A 21,548-nucleotide genomic window follows, 5' to 3' on the forward strand; every position below is an offset into this window, starting at 1 on the left:
CTATGCTTGGAAAGCACTCTATGGCTGAAGCCTAGCTCAGGGATAGTTGTCACCTCTGCACCAGAGGCTAAACCAAGGCTTCCCACCTGGATTAGTTCCCAGGACAGCTGAAAAGCTCCGCCTGAAAAGGGCTGGGGCTAATAATCTGTCACTCTATCCAATTTCACCCAGTGATTGGATGATGTTAGCTGTCAGTCACGATGCAGAGGCGGGCCTGGAGGCCATCCATCCGGGACTCTGTGGGGAACTCTCCAATCAGTGCGCAGAGGGGGAGGAAGGGCGGGCTTCCGCAATCTCGCGGGCTTTTCTTCCTCAGCGACTCTGCTCCTCATCCTTCAAGCTGAGAGTTCTCTGCTCCAGGGACTCAGGTGACTTTGCGCAGCCTGTGTCCCCCCCCTCCCATCTCGGGTTCCTGGAGGTTCCTCGAGAGGACGCCGGGTCACCACAGAAGACAAAAATGGTGAGTTTGAGACCAGGGCTGAAGGTATGCGTCTCCTGGCTTACGGGTGAGCTGGGGAGCACTGCGGAGTCCCCGCTGGCGGGTGGCCCTGTCCCTTGGTCTCATGGGGTGAGCTGGGTTTTGGGTCTTTGAGGTGAGCTGCTGAACGTGGCAGAGTCCCCGCTGGAGGGTGGCCCTGGACCCTGTCCCCTGGTTCCCTGGGTTTGGAAGGGCGGCTCAGGTCCCTGGTGTCCTTTTTGCTCCCTACTGTGGCCCGACCCACTCTTCCCAACGTGTAGGAAGCAGGGCCACAAATGCACCTTCCTTCTCCCAGTGGAGCTCCTCTGGAGGCTGCTGTAGGTCCTCCAAATTGCAGGCGCCTCCTGCCTTCTAAAACACCACCTTCCCTCCACCTCACAGCTTACCCAGACGTTCATTCTTCCCACTGGGTTCAAATGGACACCGTCCGCTAATTGTCACTTTTCATCTAGTGAAATATTGGAAAGAATATTTCTTTTCTTTTAATTAGGTATCCAAACTCGGGGAGCTTTATCAGCCACATCCCCAGCCTCCACTTTTACTGAATTTTGAGATCTGCACCCACTTGTTGTGGAAGCTGGTCTCCAACTTGTGATTCTTCTCTTACTGCTGTTTACCAGTGATGAGTCCTTGCTTCCCCAAATGCTGAAGTATAACACCAGAGAAGTACACGAAGGCAAATGTAGAGTGGAAAGTAGAAGGTTTATTAAAGGACAGCAGAAAAGACTTCTCCACGTAGGAAGAAGGGGACCCAAAAGGTGGAATCCCTGTAAGGGGGAGGTCTTCCCTCTTTTATAGCTAAAGTCTCCTTTCCGCTTTCCCACACCTTGTTTCTCATCATGTTGCAGTGATAGAATGCAGGTGGGAAGGTCCAAAAGGTGGGAGATAGGTGGGATGGAGGAGTAATCTGGGCAGGAAGGGCCTGGGGTGGCTTTTGGATTAGCACTTCCCTGTTTGCTGGGAGCTGTTTCATTAACAGTTCCTTAGAATGGATTCAGGCCTTGGGGACATTAACATTTCAATTGCTACTCTGGTTTCCAGGACTCCATTCTCTATAATGGCCTCTGTTTTATACATCTTACACAATATTAGACCCAATTTGCCTAACTACCTATCTGTAAATCTGGCTTCTGCTTCAGCCTCCAAAGTTCCTGGGATTACAGGGGGCAAAACTGTGACTTATGCAGTCAAGGGGAGAAATAGAGAATGTCCACACACTTCTGTCCCTTTCAATGCTTTTTTCACTCAAATTACTCAATACAGTTTAACTGTATAGGTTCTTAATCAAGAAAACAACAATCCTTAATGTAGGCACTGCAATAGACATAATCAATTCACAACAAACAATTCTAGCTTAATTAATTCACAGCAAACAATTCTAGATTCATTCTCAGCACTGCAAAACACACTTAATCATGACAGGCTAATGACAGACATTCCCTCTGCATGCTAAGTTCAAAGGTCTTATGTTTTAGCCTTTGAGTCCAGCAGATGCACACTCACTCAGACCAAGGTGATCATGTCTGGAACCAAGGCAGGCTTTTCTTGGTGGAGCAGATGACCAGTTGAGGAGGAGGTTGTAGAGAGGAGTTGCAGCTCTCACCAAGGTCCAGAGGAGGCAGTAGAGTTTGAGAATGGTGAGGATCTCCCAGGGTCTCAGGAAAGATGCCAAGTGATGGGATGTCAGGTCCTCAGCAGGCTCTCCAGCTTATGTGCATCCTTGTTTCAGCTGGCTGAATTCCTGTTCATCAGCTCTATCATTTATACTAAATTTTGGGGCTTTTGATCACCCTTTCAATCCTTATCAGCTACCACCTTATTTCTCAGTGACATCATTTACCCTGGGGTCATCTCCACCCCGATTTTCTTGCCTTTCCTTCTTATCAGGCAAGGACAGCCTGCCAGAGGCTTCACTCTCTTTATCAGGGTGAGGGGAAGTAACTTGTTTGAGGCCTTACTGGAGGGATCTGTGGATGTGCCTGGTGAAACTGCAGGTCTTTTAAAATGAAGTTGCTTAGGCTCAGGCCTAAGGCCATTTTAACAAGGCCTGTTCCACTGTCCCTGATAAGAAGAACACTTTTGAAAGCATTTGTTTTCTATTTGTGAATATTATACTTGAGGGGAAAGAATAATCACTTAATAATTCCCTGTGTTTGGTCAAAATAATTACTTTAAAAGGAAAAAGGCATTTGTTTATAGAACCTAGGGATATTGAATCTTGGGTTATGTACCAAGCCCCCCTGCCCCACTTTGACATAAATTATTTATTTACTTAAATTTGTTTTTATTAGTTATACATGGCATTATAATGCATTTTGACACAGCACACATAAATAGAGTGTAACTGCTCCTTTTTCTGGTTGTACTTGATGTGGATTCACACCAGTCCTGTAGTCATATATGCATATAGGATAATAGTGTTTAATTCATTCTTCTGTTCTTCATCCCCAGCTCATTAAATTTGATTTTCAGATGGGGTCTGGCTATGTTGCCAGCCTGGCCTGTAAGTCCTCACCCTCCTGCTTCAGTTTCTCAAGCTGTTGACATTAAAGGCATTGGCAATCCCAGCTATGGAAAATAGTTCATTTTGATCCAAATATTAATGACCATATTCAGGAACGTGGATTCAAGTGACCCTAAATTATGTATGTGTCCCACCCTGAAAGACAAGGATTGAACCCAGGGGCACTTAATCACTGAACCACAATCAGTTCTTTTTAAGTTGTATTTTGAGACATGATCTCACCAAGTTCCTTATGGCCTCACTAAGTTGCTGAGGCTCACTTTGAATTTAGCAATCCTTCTACCATATAGTCTCAAGCTACTGGGATTACACTTGTGTGGCACTGTGCCTGGCCTACAAGAACTTTTATAAAAGAAACTGTATCACTACATATGCAATTGCATTGGTAGGATCATCAGATTGGTGGGCTACAGAAAAAGAAAGAAAGGAAGGAAGAAAAAAGAAATTTCTTCTGTCTGTTGTTATTATATTCTTACTTTGGTAGATGGTGGGGACTAGATGTCTGGTAAGGGTAGTGATATATTCTGAGAAATTTAATAGTTTTGAGAATTGTGGTCTGATACAGAAATTAAGATAATTGGCTATTAAAGGGCTTAAGATAGCCCAAGATAATTTTTGCTCTCCATACAGAACCCTGCCTTTTCACCCTCATGGTGGTCTGGTTAGCCAAGTCAAGTACTCTGAAGGTTCTTTGATGTAGATGCAACTGTATAGAGAACTTGAGTTCACAGCTGTAAATATCTTGTGCTTCTCCTTTTATCTTCCTTAGGTGTAGACACCATGTCAGATTTCTTGGGCAGAGGTTCCCTTTGGATGCCTCACAGGGTCCCATGTCCTCAGCCACTATTCTCTCCTGGAGCTGCCACAAGGTGCCCACAGCCTCTCTGCAGGGTGAACAGAATTTCAGGCCCTGGGTCAGCTCCTCCTAGAGGACAGCCTGAGGTGTGGGGTGCAGCCTCTCAGGGAAGCTGCTGGGGGCCCTGGGCTGAGGAATCTCCTGGAACAGGCCTCCTCTAGACAGCTACTTCCTTGGGACTTTTTTTTCCTAAGCTCTGTTCCCATTCCTTGGAGACAGGTGGACAGTCAGCCTGTGGATGCTGGTGCTGAGGGGCCAGGTCACCAGTGATTCCTGCCCTTTTAGTCTCACAGTGTGAAGGAGCGAAACCTCTCCCAGAGCATAAGGAACACCCATGTCAATGCAGAGCTGTGCAAACCTGAAAAGCCTCATAGACTGGAGTCATGGTCTAGGTCCCTGGGAGGGTGATCTTAGAGGCTTTCAGGAAGCAAGACAGGAGGGGTCATGTTCCAGATGTCAGGGACCTTCCCTGCCCCTTGAGCCTGACATGTGTGTGCTTCCTCAGCACCAAAGCTTTCTGTGTATCACTTTGAAATGATCTGCTCACTTTTTTGAGGCCCAGGTTTATTTTTTTCAGAGCCAAATGGGATAGACTATTATTAAATAGGCAAGAAAGAAGTGGATTTTAAAAAGTCTAGTTACATTTCCATTGTTAAAAAATTACAGCCAGGTACACTGGTGCACACCTGTGATCCTTGCTGTTCCAGAGGCTGAGGCAGGAGGATTGCAAACTTGAGGACAGCTTAGCAACTTAGCCAGGCCTTATGTCTGGGGATGTGACTTATCAATAAAGTTCCTCTGGGTTTAATCTCTGATCCCAAACCAAAGAAAAAGAACAGAACAGAAAAACAAACAAACAAACAAAAACATCTAATTTACCTTTTGCTATCCCTGAGTATGCATAGACAATTGGTGAGATTTGATCTTGTCTTTTCAATGATTTCCAATTGAAATCCATGTCCTAGATTCCAGAATGCCACTTAAGATACAGAGCAACTCTGTCTACCATTATTGCTGCAGAAAATGAATCCATTTCTACAAAAATTGTGGTGGATAAATGTATGAATTTGATTTTATGTAAATTAGTTACAGTTGTTGACAAGCTGATGAATTTGACAGGGGATGACAGTTTGTTGTTGCCCTTGTTGCCTGGACTTGGCAGGTTCATGTTAGCTGTGTGGTTTTTGGTATCAGGAATTGAACCCAGAGGTGCTTAGCCACTGAGCCACATCCCTGGCCCCTTTTAGATTCTTCCTTTTGAGTCCGGGTCTTGCTACATCACCTTGGGCCTCTGACCCCTGAACCACTGGGTTTAAAGATGTGCACCATCACACCCATCTTCATAAGAAGTTTTAAGGACAATTTTGGCAATACCTAAAATACCCAACTGTGATCATTTAATCACTGAATAATTTATCAGTGAAATAATAAATGACACCTGTTTTCTGAAAAGGAGAGATATATATGTCTAAGTAAGGTTGCTGATCCTCTCACAAGCACTCCCACCATGTCACCTGATTCCTGTTCCCTCCTAATTACCTCCTCCTAGGGCCACCCATTTGGGAGCTAGCCTTTTAGCTAATGAAACTTGGGAGTAATATAAATGCTCTCTCTACTCTCTCTGTCCTGTACAATATTTTCACTGGTCTTAGATACAGTGTACTATTTTCATTTTAGATATAGTTTTTCTTAGGTTCACCCCAAAAAAACACAATAATCCATGCCCTTAATTTCACATAATTTACTGAAATGCTCTTTGTTTTTTCAAAGAGTGTAGATTATGGGAAAGTTCAGTCTCCTTTGTAAGAAAGTGTGTTGTCTTTTCATTGATTTTTGTTGCCTTTCGTTGTGTATCTTTTGTATTATAATCTTTTTTATCACTCATTACATATATTTTCAGGTTTTTTTTTTTTCCTTCGTGTGTGTGTGTGTGTGTGTGTGTACATGGACTGTTGGGGATTGAACCGAGGGCTATCAAGCTCTTACTACTGAGCTACGCTCCACCCCAAGAAAATTAGTATTGTAGACTGTTGTTTACTTATTTGCTTATGTATTGAGTGCTGGGATTGAAGCCAGGGACTTGCTCATGCTTATGTTGTCCTCAAAAAATGAATTTCAATGCGTGAACAGCATTTTGGAGGTGGGCAGGTGTTTTACTGGGGAATAAACCTACAGTCACTTGACCACTGAGCACATCTTCAGCCCTTCCTATTTATTTTGTACCTATTTATTTTATTTTGTATAGTTGTAGATGGGCAGGATACCTTATTTTGTTAATTTTTCTGTGGTGCTAAGGATCATACCCAGTGCCTCATACATGCTAGCAAGTGCTCTGCCACTCAGCTACAATGCCAGTCCCCCCATTTATAGTTGATGAAGGCCAAGAATCACAAAATTTCTGGGTGTCTTGCTAAATTCCTGAGAGAGCCTCCAACTTGCTGTTTCCCTGCCTTGACCTCCCTAGTGGCTAAAATGACAGGTGCACACCACCACACCAGCAGTTGGAATGACTTTTGAAGACTTATCATCCAATTTCTTTCCAGATGGAAATAGTATTGAAAATCAGTTTCTTTGCTTTTGTCCATAGTTTTGAAATTTGTAACTATGACTCTTCTTCTTTGCTTTATTTTTTGCATTATTATTTGGGAAAGGTATTCATTATGTAATATTGTTTCTTATGTTTATATTTGGTAAAGTTTATGGCATGGTAGTTCATTCACTTCCTTATTAAATCAATTTTGTTTTTCAGAGCAGTTTTAAGCTTACATAGTTTGTTAGTCAGTGTTCTCTAGAGGAACAGCATCAAGAGGAAGTATGATTATAAAAGGGGGCTTATTAGATTGGCCTACTTGACCCGAAGCTGGATGTCCACAGTGGCAGTCTGCAGCTGGAGAGCTTGAGAAGTAGTAGCTGCAGAGTCCAAGAGGCTGAAGCCTCAGAACAAGAGGGATCAATGGTGCTGCCCAGTTCAGACCAAAGGTTCTGGAACTTCCTGGAGAATCACTGGCACAGTCCACTTTGGGAGAGTGAAGAAGGCAGAGTCTGATATCCTCAGGCCATTGCAGCAGCCATTGGAGAAGAAAGGGGCTTACTCTGCTGCTACTTCCTTCTTCTTCCAACTTTTGTTCCACCCAAGACACTGTCCTATTGGATGGTGCTGCCTATACCTAAGGAGGTTCTCCAGTTTGGTTTGCTATCCCATATGCCAATCATTTGTAGACACACCCTCATGGACACACCCAGAGGCCTCTTAATCACAGGTATCTCTTAATCCAATGGGGTTGACAATTCAAATGAGCCATTACACATATTATCAAACACCGTTTCTCCACATTTTGCATTGATTTTGGATGCTTGTTAGTTACTGAATCAGTGTCCTACATTTTATTAAGAGAGTGGATGAAGCAACACCTTATCCTCAGCTGAAATCCATCCTTTATCTTGGGGTTCCTCCTCTGTGTGGTGTGTTTTGTGTGTCACATACTCTACATAATAATATCATACAGAAGAGTTTCAGTGCATCAATAATGTTGTCTTTTCCAGAATGTTCTTGACTTGGAATCTTACTGAACTTGGCCTTTCAGACTGGCTTCTCTCACTTACCAGTCTGTATTTAAGGGTGCTGTGTCTTTCCAGGCTGCAGACCTCATTTTCTGGGTGATGTTCTTTGGTGTGGTTAAACTGCAGCTTGTCCATTCAGCATTGAAAGGTGCATCTTCCTTGCTTCTAGCTTTGGGCAGTTCTGGATATGGCTGCTGTAGTCACTGCTGAGAAGTTTTCTGTGCATAATTTTCACCTCATTTGCATAGACACCTGGGAGTGTGGTGAATTAATTGTAGAGAGCACCATGTTTATTTTGTGAGAGTGTGACTGTCTTCCAGAGAGAGTGTTCTTCTCTCCATTCACATGAGCAAGGGAAGGGTTCTTGCTGATTCATGTTTTCACTGTCTTTTGGAGCTTTTGGTGTTTGGCATTTCACCACTCCAGTGAGTATCTGGTGGCACCTCATTGTTCATTTTGAAGTTTCCTAATTATATGCTGGTGAATATCTTCTCACACATGTATTAACTGTGCCTATTTATTGAATGAGTGTCTTTCTAAATCTTTTTCCCACTTTCGAGTTGGTTGCTTATTTTTTTACTGAGTATTCTTCATGTATGTTGAATACCAACCAAGTGTCACTATGTGTTTTGACAACATTTTGTCCAGTTCTCCAGCATGTCTTCTCATTCTCTCAAGTGCATCTTTTGAAAAACGCAAACTTCATTTTGATCAAGTTCTATTTACAAGTTTTTCACTCACAGATCATGTGTTTGATGTTGCATATGAAGCTGTCATGCCAGCCCAGATTTCTCTGTAAGTACTTCTTTGTTATTTTAGTGAAGTTTGAAATTTTGCATTAGGTACTACAATGTATAGGCAATTTTTTGGTGCCGACAAGTGAACCCTGGGCCTCCTATGTGCCAAGCAGGTGCTTTGCTAGAGCTGCAGCCCCAGCTGTGTGTCCTACTTTGAGACTGAGGCTCCACTGGGAGCTCTGTGACATGTGTGAAATGAGAATGTTTTGTTTTTCTATATGTTAATTAATGTCCAGGTGCTTTGGCAACATTGTCCAAAAGAGTATATTTTCCATTGATTTTCCTTTGCTCCTTTGTCAAAGATCAGTGGAATATTTCTATACTGTGCCAAAAACCACTGTGTCTTGATGATTGTAGATTTTTAGTAGTTGTTAACCCCAGGTAGTGTTCATCCTGTGAATTGAGTGTTCATTACTGTGTTGGTTGTTCTGGATCTTTTGTTACTGAAAACATAACTTAAAAGATTTTTTATTGGGATTATATTGAATCCATGAATGAAATTGGTAAGAATTGATGGTAACACTGATGCGTCCCATCTGTGAACATAAAGTATCTCCATATATTTTCCTTGTCTCTGATATTTTTATTAGAGTTTAGCAGTTTTTGTCATACAGATTTTTGTTAGATTTATATATTTCTCTTTTATTAGTGGTGTGTGTTTGTTTTTCTTTTTTATTTTGGTGCTGGGTGTTGGACTCAGGGCTGCTCTACCATTGAGGTACATTCCCAAAACTTTTAATTTTTTGTTTAGAAACAGAGTCTTGCTAAATTTCCCAGGGTGGACTCAAAGCTGGGATCATCCTGCCTCGGCTCCCTGATTGGCAAGGACCACAGTCATGGCCTCCATGCCCAGCTTCATATTTATTATTTAGCTTTTTGTTGTGATGGATAATGTTAATTGGTTTTTCAATTCTGAATCAGCCTTGCATGTGTGCTGTGTTCCTGGGCCCTTCAGAGGCCCATGTGAGTGGATCTGGGCCACTGGGCTTGACTTTCCACAGTAGTATGCTGGTCCCTGGATAATGTTAATTGAGTTTTAAATTTGGAATCAGTCTTACAGAGCTGTAATAATTTCCTCTTGGCTGTGGTTATAATTCTTTTATTTATTTTTGGATTCAATAAAGTATTGCTTGATGAGGAATTTTGCATTCATGATCATGAGAGTCTTTCATAGTTTTCTATTTAATACTTTACGTAATTAATTTTGATAATATGGTAAAATATGCCATATAAAGAATTAGAATGTGGGCTGGGGTTGTTGCTCAGTGGTAGAGAACTTGCCTATCATATACGAGGTCCTGGGTTCAATCCACAGCACCACATAAATAAATAGGATAAAGCTATTGTGTTCAACTACAACTAAAAAAAAATATATAAAATAAAGAATTAGGAGGTTTTAACTCAATTTCTGTTGTCTGGAAATAACAGTAGAAAATTGGTGGCAGGTCTTAAGTGTGTCATGGAATCCTGTTTGAGATGTCTTGCCTTTCTTTTTTGGGGGTGTGTGGGTAGTAATTATATATATATTTTTTAAATTTTTGAAATATGTTTTAGTCTTTCACAGTTAAAGGTATAATAAACGATATTTGTCTGCAGAATAGATGGATGAAGTACCCTTTGCCACTTAGATTTCAGTTTGCCTGGACCATCATTGCGATCTGTCTCCAAGACACCTGCTATCACTCATACTTTTTCCATGCTACAAAGAACAGCCCACTAAAGGCTTTTTTTTTTGGCTCCTACCAACCTCTGTTGAATACTGTCCTGCTTCAAATGTCATGTGTCTTAAGTCCTTGAGCATGGTTCTTTGTGAGTGGCAGGGTCATGTTCTGGTAGGTGGTCCTTTTGGCTGTTCCACACTGTGCAGAAATCATAGCCTGCTTAGAGACCCACGTGGAGTGGCCTGTTTCACAAGCAGTCAGCGTGGGATAGTTCAGGATTCTGCGCTGCAAACCTGCTGCTTTAACAAACCCTGGAAGTGCTTGTGCCTGAGGTTTCCTTGCACCAGCTGTGCTACAGGAATGAGGAATCTCTTTGATGACAGACCATCATTGTACATGTGGCCTATCTTTATCAAAATGTCCTTGAGCAGAATGGTGGTGTGTGTCTCATGACTGACTGTACATTATCTGAGTGAGACATCTGCTGTTCAGAAGAGTTTGACAATCATTGGACATTCATGGTTGCCATGAGGTTTGGGAAAGGATTTTCTGCTGTATGTTAAGAAAACCATTTTTCAAACCGATATTATTTTGAAGGCTGTTGTTTGGACAAGGTGACATCTTGGGGTCATCGAGTTTTCAGGGACACATGCCATCTTTCCACACACCCCATTCTGCTTTGACATTAACCACCAGAAATTATTTTATTGTTGTCTTAACCAATGTGCTTGATAACTAATTGGGTAAATTTGTTCGGGAGTAAAGCACCTGCAAACTTATAGTTGTCCTCAGTGTAATCACCCAAGTTGAGCTCAGTCCCCAGTGAACACATTGTGACAATCTGTGTGGAAGATTGTCTAACTGTTGTCTATGAGGGAAACTCTTTAGTGACTCCATACTCTGAGGGTGTGAGTTGGGGCTGATTCTAGGCACTTCTTTAAGGATGGAACAATTGACTTTCAGAAGGAAACAGGAGATCAGTAAATACCATGTTGTCTATATTAACTGTGTAGGCCCAATGAGCCACTGTGGTTGGCAGGATCTCTCAAATGCTGAGTTTTGTGATCCCAGCAATTTCCTACTCAGTCAGCTTTCTTTTCTAAGGGTAAGTAATATGGAGAGTGCTAATATTAGCTCTCTACTGCACAGGATGTTGGTAAGAAGGTGATAGAGATACAATCAACAAATAAGATAAGGGTGACTCGGGAGCCCCTCTTACTTCCTGTGAACTCACCACAGGAAGGGTGTACAACACTCTAGTATTTACCTTGTGTGTGGCCCAATTCTACTGTTGGAGTGACTGTGAAGTATTAAATGCACTGAAGATTTCAATGACCAAATCATGGAATTAATCGGGAGGCCAGGGAATCATGTGAACATCATGCATGTTGAGTATAGATTTCTCATGCTGTCAAATCTCTCCTGGCCTCCACTACACATTTGTGAGATATTTTAGATCTCAGTGACCTTTGAGGATGTGGCTGTGAACTTCATGCAGGAGGAGTGGGCTTTGCTGGATGCTTCCCAGAAGAACCTTTACAGAGATGTGATGCTGGAAGTCCTCAGAAACCTGGCATCTATAGGTAATAATTTGTGTATTTATTTAATTAGAGAATTTGTGTTAATTTTTTTTTATTCATGTAGAACATGGAAAGACAATCAGTTGGTGAATTATTGTAGCATAAAATGCACCTAGGATTTGAAAAATCATTTCTAGCTCTTAAAAAATTTTAAATGATGTGGTTTGGCATTTTAGGAAACAAATGTGATGAGAAGAACTTTGAAGATCAGATCAAACATTCTGGAAGCAATGTAAGGTAATTGTACTCACAAGAGGAATCCTTGAGGGAATCTGAGAATGCCATATAATTTTTAAAACCAATGCAAGAAATTTGCACAACTTTAAATGTATTTATTCTTATAAGATTTTTTACCAGAAATATATACTTCACTGGGACTGGGGTTGTGGCTCAGTGGTAGAGCATGCTTGAGGCACTGGGTTCTCTTCTCAGCACCACATTTAAATCAATAAAGTCTATTGACAACTGAAATAAATTATATAATTTAACTGTAAAAGATATTCAGTCTTTTCAAAGTGCTTGACTTGCAGAAAGTATTATGAAATTGCATATGTGAATATCACTATTTGGATAATAACCATAGGCAAGCTGTGTTGCAAAGCATTGTTTCCTCTCAATCTCTTTGTTCTGGCAATTTGAACAAGTTTGAAAAACCTAGGCTTTACCTCATGTTGGTAGTAACGTTAGCCTAGGACCTTAAATAAATACAACATGAATTAATCAAGTATTAATAATGTGCTGGTCATTCTTCAAAGAAGTCATATGCTAAACTTCAAAGGCAAAGAACAGTGTGGGGAAACTTTCAATGAGATTCCAATTCTTAAGCAAAGAAAAATTTTAATAGAGTAAATTCATGTGACTGTATTATGTGTGACAAAGACTTCATATGCCCTTCATTCCTTCATAGGCAGATCACATCTCACTATGGACACGAACGCTACAAGCATGAAGAATGTGAAGAGAAGCCATGTGAATTGAAACAATACAGGAAATCTCTGGTTTCTCTCAAAAGTGTTCACACACAAATGTTAACACAAACTGGAGATGGACCCTATGAAAATACAGTATGTGGGAAAGTCATCAGTTGTTCCAATGACATTCAAAGGCATGAAGATTCTCATACTGGGTGGCAACCTGATGAATGTCAACAATGTGATGAAGTCTCTTCTCCCACAGGTGTTCAAAGACACACAAGAACACATAGTGGAGGTAAACCTTTTCAATGTGAGGTATGTGGGAAAGCCTTTCATTCCCCCACTTTATATAGAAAACATGAAAGAACTCATTCTGGAGAGAAATCCCATGAATGTAAAGAAGGTGGTAAAACCTTGGTTTCACCCACAAGTCTTCACAGTCACGTGATCACGCACACTGGGAAAGTACTTTTTAAATGTAACGTATGTGGGAAAGACTTTGCTTACCGAAGTTTATTTAGAATACATCAGAGAAAACATACTAGAGAGAAACCCTATGAATGTCAACAATGTGGAAAATCCTACACTACTTCATCTTACCTTCAGATACATGAACAAATCCATACTGGAGAGAATCCAAATGAATGCCAACAATGTGGAAAAGTCTTCACTACTTCTTTTTCCCTTCACAGACATGAACGAACACATACTGGAGAGAAGCCCTATGAATGTAAGCAGTGTGGCAAAGCCTTTGCTCAGTCCTCTAACCTTCACTCACATGAAAAAACTCATACAGGAGAGAAGCCCTATGCATGTCAACAATGTGGGAAAGCCTTCAGTACTTCTTCCTACCTTCAGATACATGAGCGGACTCATACTGGGGAGAAGCCCTATGAATGTAAGCAGTGTGGCAAAGCTTTTGCTCAGTCTTCTAGCCTTCACTCACATAAAAAAACTCATATGAAAAAGAAACCCTATGAATGTCAACAATGTGGGAAAGCCTGTACTACTTTGTCTTACCTTCAGATACATGAACAAATCCATACTGGAGAGAAGCCCAATGAATGTCAACAATGTGGAAAAGTCTTCACTACTTCTTTTTCCCTCCACAGACATGAACGGACTCATAGAGGAGAGAAGCCCTATCAATGTCAACAATGTGGAAAAGTCTACACTACTGCCTTTTACCTTCACATACATGAACAAACACATTCTGGAGTGAAGCCCTATGAGTGTAAGCAGTGTGGAAAAGCCTTTGCTAGATCTTCTCAGCTTCACAAACATCAACAAACTCATACTGGGGAGAAGCCTTATGAATGTCAACAATGTGGAAAAGCCTTTGCTAAATCCAGTCACCTTAAGAGACATGGAAGAACACATACTGGAGAGAAGCCCTATGAATGTAAGCAGTGTGGCAAAGCCTTTGCTAAATGCAGTCACCTTAAGAGACATGGAAGAACACATACTGGAGAGAAGCCCTATGAATGTAAGCAGTGTGGCAAAGCCTTCGCTCAATCCCATCATCTTCACAGACATGAAAAAAAGCATACTGGAGAGAAGCCTTATGAATATCAACAATGTGGAGAACGCCTTGACACATCCACTGAACCTCACATACATGGAAGAATTCATGCAGAAGAGAAACCTAATGAATACCAACAATGTGGAAAAATCTTCATTTCTTCCTTTTTCCTTCACAGACATGAAGGGACTCACACTCAAGAGAAACCCTATGAATGTAAGCAGTGTGGCATAGCTTTCACTCAGTCCTCTCATCTTTGCTCACATGAACGAACTCACACTGGAGAGAGGCCCTATGAATGTCAACAATGGGGAAAAGCCTTTGTTATATCCCATCAGCTTCACTTACATGAACAAACTCATATTGCAAAGAAATTGTGCTGATGAAAACAATTGACAAAAGTCTTCTTTTATCACTGTTCTTCTCATCAACATGTTGGAAGTTTACTGGAGAAAAATTCTTTAAATGTGAAATGTGGTGAATCAATATTTCTTGTCACCTTCAAACACAAAAAAAGGGCTCACTCTGCTGAATACTGTACTGGGGATTGTACTGGAGTTTTGGTCTGGTGGCACTCTACCACTGAGACACATCCTCATTCTTTTTTATATTTTTAATTTTGAGACAGGGACTTGCTGAGTTCCTTAGGGTCTACCTAAAATGCTGAAGCTGGCCTCAAATTTGTGATCCTTCAGCCTCAGCCTCCCAAGTCTCTGGGATTAAAGGCATACATCACCACAACTGTTTAAATGTGAAAAAATATGGCAAATCATTACATTTTCCCTGTTGTCTTCAAAGCCATTTCACTCACTGGAAAACAAACACTCTGAATGGGGGCGATTTGCTACACTTTATCAGCTTCATGTTCCAGACCTATTTTTCTTGTCTTTTATGAAAATACTCATGGAGAGAAGCCATGTGAAGTGAAAAATGTGGGAAATCTTTTAATTTTTGCAGTTTATTCTGAGTACTAGAAAGATTCTTTTGGAAAGATTCCTGCCAAAATGAATAAATCCTATGCAAGTAAGAAATACAAAGGGTTCAGATGTTTTAGTTTTGTTCAGTTGTATTAAAAAAAAAAAAAAGAAAGAAAGAAAGAAAGAAAGAAAAAAACAAACTAGAAAATCCTGTGGAGGGCTGGGGATGTGGCTCAAGTGGTAGCGCACTCACCTAGCATGCGTGCAACCCGGGTTCGATCCTCAGCACCACATACAAACAAAGATGTTGTGTCCACCGAAAACTAAAAAATAAATATTAAAAAAAAAAAAAAAGAAAATCCTGTGGATAAGCAATGTTGGGCAGTACTTAATTTTGACAGTTTTATTCAAAGACATAAAAGGATTTACATTTGGGAAAACCCGTTTGCTTGCTATTTATCTATTTATTTATTGATTCATTCATTTATTTTAGATAAAGAAATCGAAGCAGAATGCATTACAACTCTTATTACACATATATACCAGAATTATTCATATCTGTGTATATAAAGAATTTTGACACCCATTTCATGTCCTTATACATGTACTTTGTATAATGATGTCCATCACATTCCACCATCCTTGCTAATCCCCTGTCCCCTCCTTTTCCCTCTCCCCCCACCCTATCTAGAATTCATCTAATCCTTCCATGCTCCCCCTCTCTACCCCACTATGAGTCAGCTTCCTTATATCAGAAAACATTCAGCATTTGTTTTTTGGGGATTGACTAACTTCACTTATCATTATCTTCTCCAATGTCATCTATTTACTTGCAGATGCCATGATTTTATTCTCTTTTATTGCTGCATAAAATTCCATTGTGTATATATGCCACTTTTTTTTTTTTTTTTTATCCATTCATCCACTGAAGGGCATCTAGGTTGGCTCCACAGTTTAGCTATTGTGAATTGTGCTGCTATAAACATTGATGTGGCTGTGTCCCTGTAGTATGGTGTTTTTAAGTCCTTTGGGTATAGTCCGAGGAGAGGGATTGCTGGGTCAAATGGTGGTTTAATTCCCAGATTTCCAAGGAATCTTCACACTGCTTTCCAAATTGGCTGCACCAGTTTGCAGTCCCACCAGTAATGTATGAGTGTGCCTTTTTCCCCGCATCCTCACCAACACTTATTGCTGTTTGTCTTCATAATAGCTGTCATTCTGACTGGAGTGAGATGATATATTAGAGAAGTTTTGATTTGCCTTTCTCTGATTGTTAGAGATGATAAGCATTTCTTTCATATATTTGTTGATTGATTGTATATCCTCTTCTGAGAACTGTCTGTTCAGGTCCTTGGCCCATTTGTTGATTGGGTTGTTTGTTTGTTTGTTTATTTATTTATTTATTTATTTTTGGTGCTTAGCTTTTTGAGTTCTTTATATACAATAGAGATTAGTGCTCTGTCTGATGTGTGAGGGGTAAAAGTTTGCTCCCAGGGTGTAGGCTTTCTGTTCACCTCACAGATTGTTTCTTTTGCTGAGAAGAAACTTTTTAGGTTTATTCCATCCCATTTATTGATTCTTGGTTTTAATTCTTGTGCTATAGGAGTCTTTTTAAGAAAGAAGTTTGGGCCCTAATCCCACATGATGAATATTACAGACTACTTTTTCTTCTACTAGATGCAGAGTCTCTGGTTTAATTCCTAAGTCCTTGGTCCATTTTGATTTGAGGTTTGTGCATGGTGAGACCTAGCAGTTTCATTTTATTTTGTTGTTTATGAATTTCCAGTTTTCCCAGCACAATTTGTTGAAGATGCTTTTCTCTCCAGTGCATGTTTTTGGCACCTTTATCTAATATAAGAAAATTGTAATTTTCTGGGTTAGTCTCTGTGTCCTCTATTTTGTCCCATTGGTCTATCAGTCTGTTTTGGTGCCAACACCATGCTGTTTTTGTTACTATTTCTCTGTAGTATAGTTTAAGGTCTGGTATAGTAATGCCACCTGCTTCAGTCTAAGGATTGTTTTAGCTATTCTGCATCTCTTATTTTTCCAGATGAATTTCATGATTGCTTTTTCTATTTGTATGAGGAATGCCTTGGGGATTTTGATGGGAATTGCATTATATCTGTATAGTGGTTTTGGTAGTATGGTCATTTTGATAATATTAGTTCTGCCTATCCAAGAGCAAGTTAGATGTTTTCATCTTCTGAGGTCTTCTTTGATTTCTCTCTTTAGGGTTCTGTAGTTTTCATTGTATAAATCTTTCACCTCTTTTGTTAAGTTGATTCCCAAGTATGTATATTTATTTATTTATTTATTTATTTTTTAGGTTATTGTGAATGGGGTAGTTTTCCTCATTTCCTTTCTAGAGGATTCGTCACTGTTACACAGAAATGCCTTTGATTTATGGGTGTTGATTTTATATCCTGCTACTTTGCTGAATTCATTTACTAGTTCTAGAAGTTCCCTGGTGAAGCTTTTTGAGTCTTCTAGGTATAGAATCATATCATCAGCAAATAGAGCTAATTAAGTTCTTCTTTTCCTATACATATCACTCTGATTTCTTTCATCTGTCTAATTGCTCTGGCCAGGGTTTCAAGAAATATGTTGAATAGAAGTGGTGAAAGAGGGCATTCTTGTCTTGTTCCAGTTTTTAGCGGGAATGCCTTCAATTTTTCTCCATTTAGAATGATGTTGGCCTGAGGCTTAGTGTAGATAGTTTTACTATGTTTAGACATGTTCCTGTTATTTTTTTCCCTAGTGTTTTGAACATAAAGAACATTGAGATGGTCATATGGCTCTTATCTTTAAGTCTATTTGTCGGGGATTTTAGCCCTCGTTCCCTTCTGACCTATGGGAGAGATGGGAAGAGCACGCCCTGACCAGGATGAGCCAAGAAAGGACTATGAAAAAGGGCATTCCTGTCTTGTTCAAGTTTTTAGTGGGAATGCCTTCAATTTTTCTTCATTTAGAATGATGTTGGCCTGAGGCTTAGTGCAGATAGCATTTACACAGTTGAGATATGTTCCTTTTATTTCTAGTTGTTTTTTTTTTTTTGTTTCCCTAGTCTTTTGAACATAAAGTGGTGTTGTATTTTGTCAAATGCTTTTTCTGCATCTATTGAGATGGTTATATGATTCTTATCTTTAAGTCTATTTGTAGGGGTTTTTAGTATCATTCCCTCCTGACCTCAGGAGAGATGGGGAGAGCATGCCCTGACCAGGATGAGCCAAGATAGGAGAGGGCCCACTGACCACTCTGCACCCAGCCCTCCCTCACCAGAGGACAATCAGACACCTCAGGGAGACTAGTCCAAGAAGGATCTCGTTTAATGAGAAAACACACACAGCTAATATAATGTACAGGAGCCAATCAGCATAAAGGTCAGCAGGGTGGGGAGAGTTCATGTGTACACTTATCCTACAGGCAGTAATGGGTGACACAAGCTGTCCACTATGGTGGAAGGTTTCTGAGCCTATCCTAGAGGTGGTCTGATTTTTCTTCACAACCCACAGTAATGCTTTCTGGCTGATGGCCAGGTGCTATCTTAGCCACACGTGCCCCAGGAGTGACCCCACGACCTGGAAGTTGGTAGCAGTCAGCAAGTTAGGTTTCCTCTTTTCTAATGCAACATGCCCTACATGTTGCATGCCTTACATCAAGTTATATTTCCTCCTTTCTGATGCAAAATGCCCCAAATGTTACATCATGCCCTCATCTATTGATTTGATGAATTACATTTATTGATTTCTGTATGTTGAAAGAACCTTAAATTTCTCGGCTGAATTGCACTTGATTATGGTGCACAATGTTTTTGATATGTTTTTGTATTTATTTTGCCAGAATTTCATTGAGAATTTTTGCATCTATGTTCATTAGCGATATTGGTCTGAAGTTTTCTTTCTTTGATGTGACATTGCCTGTTTTGGGGATCAGGGTGATATTGGCCTCATAGAATGAGTTTGAAAGTGCTGACTTTTTTTCTATTTCCTGAAATAAATTAAAGAGTGTTGGTATTAATTCTTCTTTAAAGGTCTTTTAGAAGTCGGCTGTGTATCCATCCAATCCTGGGCTTTTCTTGGTTGATAAGCTTTGTTTTCTATTTTATCACTTGATATTGGTCTGTTTCAATTGTGTATGTCTTCCTGATTCAATCTGGGCAGATCGTATGACTTAAGAAATTTGTTGATAACTTCAATGACTTCTATTTTATTGGAGTATAAGATTTCAAAATAATTTCAAATTATCCTCTGTATTTCTGTTATATCTGTTGTGATATTACCATTTTCGTCACATATACTGGTAATTTGAGTTCTCTCTCTCTCATTCTCTATGTTAGCATGGCTAAGGGTCTGTCAGTTTTATTTATTTTTTTGAAGAACCAACTTTTTTGGGTCCATTTTGTCATTTGTTTCTTTTGTTTCAATTTTATTGATTTTAGCTCTAATTTTAATTATTTCTTGCATTCTACTGCTTTTGCTGCTGGTTTGTTCTTCTTTTTCTATGGCTTTGAGAGGTAGTGTGAGGTCATTTATTTGTTAACTTTTTTTTTTCTTTGAAGGAATAAACTCCATGCAATGAATTTTCCTCTTAGTACTGCTTTCATAGTGTCTCAGATTTCCATAGGTTGTATCTATGTTCTTATTTACCCATAAGAAATTTTTAATCTTCTCCTTGATTCCTTCTGCAATGCATTGTTCATTCAGTAGCTTATTGTTTAGTCTCCAGGTGATGGAGAAATTTTTATTTTTTATTTTGTTTTTGATTCCCAATTTCATACAATTATGATCTGATGAAATGCATGGTAGTGTCTCAACTTCTTTATATATGCTAAGAGTTTCTCTGTGGCATAGTATGTAATCTATTTTAGAGAAGGATCCATGTGCTAGTGAGAAGAAAGTGTTTCTGTTTGATGCAGGTTGAAATATTCTATATGTGTCAGTTAAGTCTAAGTTATTGATTGTGTCATTGAGTTTTATAGTTTTTTTATTCAACTTTTGTTTGGAAGATCTGTCCAGTGGTAAGAGAGGTGTGTTAAAGTCACCCAAGATTATTGTGTTGTGGTCAATTTGACTGTTGGACTTGAGAAGAGTTTGTTTGAACATAGCTGCACCATTGTTTGGGGCATATATATTTATGATTGTTACATCTTCTTGGCGTATGGTTCCCTTGAGCAATATGTAATGTCCATCTTTATCCCTTTTCATTCCCTTTGGCTTGAAGTCTACTTTGTTTGATATGAGTATAGAAATTTCTGTTTATTTGTGCAGTCCATGTGAGTGGTATGGCTTTTCCGAACTTTTCACCTTCAGTCAGTGTATGTCTTTTTCTATCAGATGAGCCTCCTGGAGGCAGCATCGTGTTGGGTCTATATATATATATATATATATATATATATATATATATATATGAAATCTCCAGTCTGCTAGCCTATGTCTTGTGATTGGTGAGTTTAATCCATTAGCATTCAGAGTTATTATTGAGACATGGTTTGTATTTCTGGCCATATTTGTTTATTTTTGTTATTTAACTTGACTTGGTTTTCTTCTTTGATTAGTTTTTCCTTTGAGGTACTAACTTTCTCTTCTGATTTTCATTGTTGTTTTTCTTTTCCTCTTCATGGAATAGTTTTCCAAGGATGTATTGTAGTGCTGGTTTTCTAGCTATAAATTCTTTTAACTTTTGTTTATCATGGAAGGATTTTATTTCATCTTGAAATCTAAAGCTTAATTCTGCTCGATTCAAGATTCTTGGTTGGCACCCATTTTCTTTCAGCTTGATAGATGTTGTTTCAGGATCTTCTAGCTTTTAGGGTCTGTGATGAAAAAATCTGCATTATCCTAATTGATTTCCCCCTATATATAATCTGATTCCTGCCACAGTCTGGCTGGGCACAAATGCCGCAGTCTGGCTGGGCACACAATCACGAGCCACCACACAGCTTGTAGATTCAAACAGCAACTCTTTATTCCCGAACTCACACCAGCCGTCTACAATCACGTTCTGGGGAAATCCACGTTCTCTGCCCAAATCCACCTCTTTGCCCAAATCCACCTCCACTGGGCTTCTATCTCCAAAATATACTGTCTAAATCCCGTGAGAACTCAAGGGGAACTCAGGCAGCAGGATACGCCCTATTCCCAGCAGGAATAATCTTAAACCTTAAACCTGGAACCTAAACCGGGAACGCCCTAAACACGATTATCTTAAAACCGGGAACACCCTAATCTGCCTTGGTCCTTGAGCAAGGTCACTTACATTCAATGTCACTGCAACATGTCAGCAACATGGGGTACGCTGGCAAGGAAATTGTCATACCTACTTGGCTAATGGCTCCCAGCAGATTCCTTTCTCTCGTGGCTTTTAAAATTCTCTCCATATCCTGTATGGTGAGCATTTTTATTATCATGTGCCTTGGTATGGATCTGTTTTGATTTTTTACATTCGGCATCCTGTAGCCTCTTAAATTTGGATTTCCAATTTATTCTTCGTGTTTTGAAAGTTTTCTGATATTATTTCATTGAATAGATTCTTGATTCCTTTGGTTTGGTCATCTATGCTTCCCTCTATCCCAATAACTCCTAAATTTGGTCTTTTATGCTATCCCATATTTCTTGAATGTTCTGTTCCTGGTTCTTTACCATTTTCACTCTGTGGTCTATGTTCCTTTCAAGATTATATATTTTATCTTCATTGTCTGATGTCCTATCTTCCCAGTAGTGTACCCTGTTCATGGTGCTT

The 21,548-nt window shown here is 39.8% G+C and overlaps 1 protein-coding gene across 7 annotated transcripts; it reads left to right on the top strand.

Annotated features, from left to right (window-relative positions):
• Nucleotides 1–279: 279 nt before the first annotated feature.
• Nucleotides 280–14,942, top strand: LOC124096117 (zinc finger protein 700). Of its 7 annotated transcripts, XM_058581023.1 has the most exons (7): nt 280–460; nt 3,772–3,916; nt 11,334–11,460; nt 11,634–11,694; nt 12,365–12,666; nt 13,064–13,269; nt 13,484–13,606. In XM_058581023.1, exons 2-7 carry the CDS (start codon nt 3,833–3,835, stop codon nt 13,487–13,489), a joined length of 786 nt encoding a protein of 261 aa, XP_058437006.1. In that variant the 5' UTR covers nt 280–460; nt 3,772–3,832; the 3' UTR covers nt 13,490–13,606. The 7 variants fall into 7 exon arrangements, with proteins under 7 accessions (XP_058437006.1, XP_058437004.1, XP_058437000.1 ...); XM_058581021.1 differs by having other exon boundaries at nt 12,365–13,269; XM_058581017.1 differs by having other exon boundaries at nt 282–460; nt 12,365–14,942.
• Nucleotides 14,943–21,548: the final 6,606 nt, after the last annotated feature.

This window comes from Marmota monax, unplaced genomic scaffold (assembly GCF_021218885.2).
Source record: "Marmota monax isolate L192 unplaced genomic scaffold, Marmota_monax_Labrador192_F-V1.1 WCK01_AAM20220418_F8-fsc01581, whole genome shotgun sequence".
NCBI classification, from domain to species: Eukaryota; Metazoa; Chordata; class Mammalia; order Rodentia; family Sciuridae; genus Marmota; species Marmota monax.

Bases quoted from the DNA above. Each gene is read 5' to 3' on its own strand.
- LOC124096117 (XM_058581017.1), top strand. From the start codon at position 3,833: ATGTCCTCAGCCACTATTCTCTCCTGGAGCTGCCACAAGGTGCCCACA. The intron at 3,917-11,333 runs GTCAGCTCCTCC...GAGATATTTTAG, and splicing joins AACAGAATTTCAGGCCCTGG to ATCTCAGTGACCTTTGAGGA. The intron at 11,461-11,633 runs GTAATAATTTGT...TTGGCATTTTAG, and splicing joins CAGAAACCTGGCATCTATAG to GAAACAAATGTGATGAGAAG.